Source organism: Leucopleurus acutus (genome assembly GCF_964270905.1).
Source record: "Leucopleurus acutus genome assembly, chromosome: 17".
Lineage (NCBI taxonomy): Eukaryota > Metazoa > Chordata > Mammalia > Artiodactyla > Delphinidae > Leucopleurus > Leucopleurus acutus.
The window spans coordinates 55,955,013-55,961,012 of record NC_139159.1 but is presented as its reverse complement, the minus strand read 5'-3'; the positions used below and the strand labels follow the sequence as shown (position 1 = coordinate 55,961,012).

General features: G+C 45.4%; 1 protein-coding gene across 3 annotated transcripts in view; it reads left to right on the top strand.

Annotated features, from left to right (window-relative positions):
• Positions 1 to 491: 491 nt before the first annotated feature.
• Positions 492 to 6,000, top strand: part of SYBU (syntabulin) — a 72,443-nt gene continuing 66,934 nt past the window's right edge. For 2 of the 3 annotated variants that reach the window (XM_082858891.1, XM_082858890.1), the window contains exons 1-2: positions 492 to 665; positions 2,425 to 2,626. In XM_082858891.1, the coding sequence (XP_082715017.1) occupies positions 642 to 665; positions 2,425 to 2,626 (226 nt within the window). In that variant the 5' untranslated portion in view covers positions 492 to 641. The remainder of the gene's footprint in view (positions 666 to 2,424; positions 2,627 to 6,000) is intronic. The other variant, XM_082858893.1, reaches the window with a different exon arrangement.

The window sequence follows — 6,000 nt, the reverse complement described above, 5'->3', positions numbered from 1 at the left end:
AGTCGTGCAGCTTTCGCTTGGCTGGGGTCCGGGTGGAGGGGGACCGCCCCGTCTCTCTCCTGCGAGGTAATTGTGTGGGGAGCTGTAAGTTGACTTAAAACCGAGAGGGCAGGGAGCAGCCGCGAGGCAAAAACTTTCCCTTTCTACAGTTTGGCTCTCAGTGATGTCACAGCTTTTCTGGGTTCTTCTCTGCGACGTGCACCCCCTTCGAACCCGATACCAGGTGCCAAAAAGTGGGTGTTGGGCGTCACCCTGCTGGAGATGCTCCGAGCCTCCGCAAGCCCTCTCCGGGTCGGGCTCGGCAGACAAGGAGGGGCGCGCGGAATTGGTGGGCAGGGCCCGCGGCGAAGTCGGGCGGGCGGGGCGCGCCGAGGCGCCTCCCAAGGGGCAGGCAGGTGAGGGAGGTCGGGGGAGGGGAGCGGGAGCCGCGGTGGCACCACGTGTCCGTCCGGGGCGGGGCGGCCGGGCGTGCCCTCGGGGCCCTGCGCGAGCTGCCGCAGCGGTGGCGGCGCGTCGGCTCCGCAGCAGCCGGCGGCCGCAGAGCGCGCCGGCTCAGCACAGTCTCCTCGCCCCGGTGCCCGCAGGTGCCTCTTCCTGGACGGCGGCAGCGGCGGCGGGAGGAGCCGGCGGGCGGCAGCGCGATGGGACCCCTTCGGGAGACCAAGGTAAGGAGGGCACGTCTTGCGGGCGCGGATGGCAGTGTCCGCGAGCGCCGGGGGGAGAGGAGTGGTGTGCACTGCGGGGAAGGGAGTCAGGTGAGAGCTGGAGGGGTGACGTTTAGAGTTGTGGTAAACGGGGACAAGGAGGTGGTGGGCACGATGAGAAGGCAAGGGGACAGTTGCTCAGGTGATGAGACCTGGGAGATGGGCAGGTGATACTGGGTTTGGAGGGTTGGCCCGAGAATTAAAAAGACTGACTCTGAATGGTTAATCCCATCCCCTGAAATTGGAGATTTGGGATCTAGCTCTCAGTCGATGTCCTCTGTGTGTGATGTGGATAAAAAAGGATTTGATGTATTGGGGACTGAGAAATAAGGACTCCAGCATTGGTTCAGGGTCTGCCTTGTGCCGAGCGGAGTGGCTGACGGGTGATACCTGCTGGGTGACTGATGTGCAGAACAAACCCCGAGGCTGGGTGCGGCTTTCTCCCCTGGATAGGGTGGATGCCTGAGCGACCGCGGGACTTAACCCGCGGCTGGGGCTTTCCCTTCAATTCTGCACTGTGAGGGCCTCCCAGAGGTGTTTACTTTGGCAGCGACCCTTCCTGGTAAGCCGCGTGGAAATGAGCAGGAGGTCATATTTCCAAATAGTGTTTGTTACCTAATCCAAAGCCCTTTTTCAATTGCAGAGGTTGGAGTGGGCAGTGGGTTTTTTTGCGAAGAGCTCCTCCTAGGAGTCCATTTTAATATGGAAGGGTGGTGGTGACCCCGAAAAGCACTGGACAGACTGCAGGCCCGTTCTGCTTCTAGATGATGTGCAGCAGTTTGGCTAAGCATCTTTGCCTCTTTTAGCCTCAGTTTCCTCATCTGTAAATAGGGACACAAATCAGCGTCCTCCCTATGGCCTCGGTTGTAAAGATTAAACAAGATAATGGTTGGGAAAGCACTTTAAAAATTGAAAAATATCGCTAAAATGCTGCTTTTTAGGCATTTTTAAAGCCAAGGAAGGCACGGCCCTCTGCATTTAATTCTGTGTTTTGAAGGAGAGAGAGAGAAAAATCTCTTCCTATGGGTGACCTGTAAGGAAAACAAAAGCTAAACGTGATGTAAAAGGTGGAGCCATCTTACTGGGTATTGGATTTTTGTTTGCTTTTCTGTTGGCAACAAGCCTTGTGTACCAGGATATTAATGAATAATTAAAATCCTGGCCGGAAGAGAGGGGATTTGAAAGATCAGGCCGCATGATCTATCAGGAAAGACTTGTCTCAGGTATAGGGGTCTACTTTGTGAGGAGACAGGAAAACAGAAGTGAAAGTATCACAGCTAATTCAGGGAAAGCAAAATGGAAGTCTGGAGGAAATCAAGTAATAACCAGAGTGTGCTGTGAGTTATGAAGAGCCTTTGAGAGAGCGGAAAGCTTAAATGTGATAGGAAAAGCCAGAATGAAAAGGTGACTTAGGAGCTGCCTGAGAGAACGGAATAGCCTTTCTGCTAGCGGCTGGAAGTGTGCGTGTGTGCGTGTGTGCGTGTGTGTGTGTGTGTGTGTGTAAGTACATCCGTGCTGGAGTGTGTGCTCTTCAGTAAATTAGAAAGCTTAGCTGAGTAGAAGAGTTCTGGAGTTCATTTTAGCTACTGAAACAAGGACTACTCTGTGAAGATTCAATATTCAGAAATGTGGCTTCTTAGAAACTGAGCTCAGAAGCAGACTGGAGTTCAGAGGGGGCAACAAATGTTCTTTTGTTTTATTTTTGATGTCCAATTTGGAGAAGGAGCAGAGAGTGCAGCATCATGAGAAGGAGATTTCCCGGAGCCGGATTCCCCGTTTGATTCTTCGGCCCCATCTGCCTCGGCAACAGCACCAAGTGTCCCCAGCGTCTGAGTCTCCCTTCTCAGAGGAAGAGAGCAGAGAGTTCAACCCCAGCAGCTCTGGGCGCTCAGCAAGGACCATTAGCAACAGCTTCTGCTCAGGTACAGTACCCGCGGGAATGAAGGCAGGAAGTGTGTGCATTGCCTGGCATTTTAAATGCATCTGGAGAGAGGACCCCTTAGAGTCTAGGACTGGACGTTAGTTATTAGGATGAATGATACGAGCTTGCATCTTTTTGGCTGTTTTGACCTACGAACACAGCATTTTCAAATGGTTCAGCCTAATGAAATTTCATACCTGTTTTTGTATGTTATTCTAGTTGATAATTTACTATGTGAAATCTAACTCCTTGCTTCTACGACTGTTTGTAAAATGTATTCCTCCATTAAATCTGGAAAAAGTAGCTTACATTTTATACTAGCAATCTTTGTAAGCCTGTGTACTTCTGTTAATGGAATCCTCAAAGATAAAGCAACTCCTAATGAATGAGGTCAGGATCAAGGTGGTTTATTTCCCAGGACCAGCCTGACCTTGTATTTTAGAGGGAAAGAGCACAGGCTTTGTAACCTTACAGGCCTGGGCCGGAATCCCTGGCCTTTCTACCCCTTACAAGCTGTGTGACCCTGCGCAAGTCGCTTAATCTCCTTAAGCCTCAGTTGTTACATCCATAAAATGGGATGATAATACCTACCTTGTAGAGTAGCCGAGAGGTTGAGAGAGACCACGTACCTAAGTATATTCCTAGTGCAGGTCCTGGCCTGTAGATGTGCTTAATAAATGATGTTCCTTAATACAAAGAACATATGTCAGTTTCGATACATGTTTGAGGAGGTTTCCTTAGAGTTGTGAGTATATTTGGTAAAGGCATAAATCTCTTCCTGAAGGTGCCACCGTTACCTGTTGACAGAGCCTATTATACAAATTGAAGCACATGACTTAGAAGGGCTTGTATTCTTTGAAAAGTATTAGGAATTTGGGTAAAATTTAAAGGAGTGATTGTCTTATGATTCATGAAGAATGTTTCACAGAGGATAATTTTTAGAATTTATTTAGGAAAAATGTAATTTGAAGGTTAACACATGCATGAAAAGGGACATATGAATCAAGGTGCTATGATTAATTCCCTAATTTAGCAGGATACAATATTCCATTGTATTTAGTATTGGCGAGTACATTTTCAGGGATTTTAAAAGTGTAGCTTTAGATTTATTATATACTTTCACAAAATAATTCCACCCGATGCATAAGTTGTATATTAGAAATACTCTGCCGCTTATTTTTATATTTTTTTCTCTACAAGGCTTCAGATTCTCTACTTGGTTTTGAAAAAATTCTGTCGAAGTATTTTATTTTAAAACGTGTTGCTGAATCCAGTGTAAAATGGAAACCCACTGATGGTTTGCTTGACACTCTCCCAGGAAGAAAGAGAAAGGAAAACTGCTGGAGCAGTTAAGATTCCAAAAACCCAGAGTCGTATTTGCAGAATGTAATACTGTTTACTCTCACTCCATTTTGGAGTTCAGGAATCACTCTGGTTGAATGTGGATGAACCCAGGGGAATATCATTTCACACTGACACGGCTTTGTTTACATAACTCAATTCCACATTTATTCCTGAAATTCTCTCCACATAATCATTCTCTCTCTGACTGACTTCACGGTGAGCAGTGTTACCAGCAAAAAAGAAAAAGTTGGTCAAAACAAAAGAAAAATCCCCAAATAGATCTTAGAAAATATATTTGGCAAACAAATAAAATTGTTAATTTTGGCCACGAATCATTCTTTCCAAGACCCATTTCCTGGATCAACCCTCCTTCCCAGGAGACCTGTCTCCCACCAAGGCCATAATGCTGTACATGAAAATTGAAAGTAGATATTGATCCTTCTGCCATTAACTAGTTGAGAATTGAGTGGCAGAAGCACCTAATGATGGGTGTCTATAAACCTACCTTTCGATCTTGAGCCTTGAATCCTGCCTCCAGATAGGACTCCCTCTGTTCCTGGGTCTCATCTTCCTGCTTGGCTATTCCCCAAGGTTTGGGTTGATGCCTTGTCGTTCTTTGCTTTCCTTTCCTAAGAGCCCTGGTAAAGCCCCATGATGGCTTTTGAGTGCTGTGCTGACTAAAATTGACAGGAGCAAGGTCTTTGGGGGGCATGTTAATGATGCTTTAGGAGGTCAGTTGATGGATGGGAAATAAATGGGTTTAGTACTATGGGGAGTACTGAAGCTGCAGGCAATGAGGTAGAGACTGTAAGACACGTCCAACCAGCAGGGGGAAATAGCTGGTTTTAGTCCAGCCACTTCAACACTGAAGCTGCAATACATATCATGGCAGTTAGATCAGAGACCAAGGTACATGCAAATCTTAAAACTACCATCCTCTGCTAGAATGAAACTCAGATAATTTAGAGATGTCTGTTGCTGCTGTAACTTCATAACCTTACTGTGATTGTTGTGCATTAGTTTGTTTTCTTTATAAATCATCACATTGATTAATGTGAAAGAGGGCATGAAGAGTTAGAGGGGTTCTTACAATCTGATAGTGAAATTAGAGACGAAGATGTTACTCAAACCCAATGCAATTTAATTTGAAAATTACAGTTTTAAAACTGCAAACTGTAGTCTTTCCCTAAATCTGTATCAAAGGCTGTATTAATTGTGAAGAGCATCAAATGTCCTAAGATATTCAGTTTTTAAAAGAAGGATAATGCATTGAGTTTACATAAAGTTAACTTTACTTATTATAAAGGGCTATCCTTTATTTTGAGAGACTGGCTTTCCTATCGTTTGTATTATAACAAAAAAATCCAAACAGTGGTTGGAGTTGTACTTCAGCAAAATAAATGACAACTCTATGTTGAAATGTCCTCCACCCTCACCCTCATGCTTTTCCTTTAATTTTTACTGGTCTGTGAAATTAAAAGCCCGGGCGCTGTTTTCAGAGTGACCTGTCCGTTTTTACCGGCTTTTCCTCCCTCCCTCCACTGCCTTCTTCTCCCTTTCCTTCCCACGGGAGCCTTGAGAGGAACATTTAATGATTTGATATTCTATGTGCTAATTTGTATGTTGTCTCTATCTTATTTCAGAGGGAAGAAGCTGTATGTGACTTTTGCAATTCATTGAGGGCGTGTCCCCAGAGCTTTTCTTTTAATAGCTTCTTATTAGCAGAATTTCTCTGAAGAGATGCATATGTTTTGTGCATTTCATCAGCACGTGTCATTTTGCACTTGGACGTCATTCTCCTGTTAAAAGAGTCTATTCCTTACAACTTGTGCTGGGTCTTAGTCACTATGACCTCAGGTGGGCACAGCTAAGCTTATATTGTACTGGAGACCAGGCCCTATTTTGTGTGCATGGCAAGGAAAACATTGTACGTTCTTAATGCATGTTAACTAATGCTTTCTTAGAAAAAAAAAAGAATACATAAAGAAGTACAGTTACTAGTAAGTTAATAGGAAAAAAAACAACAACCCT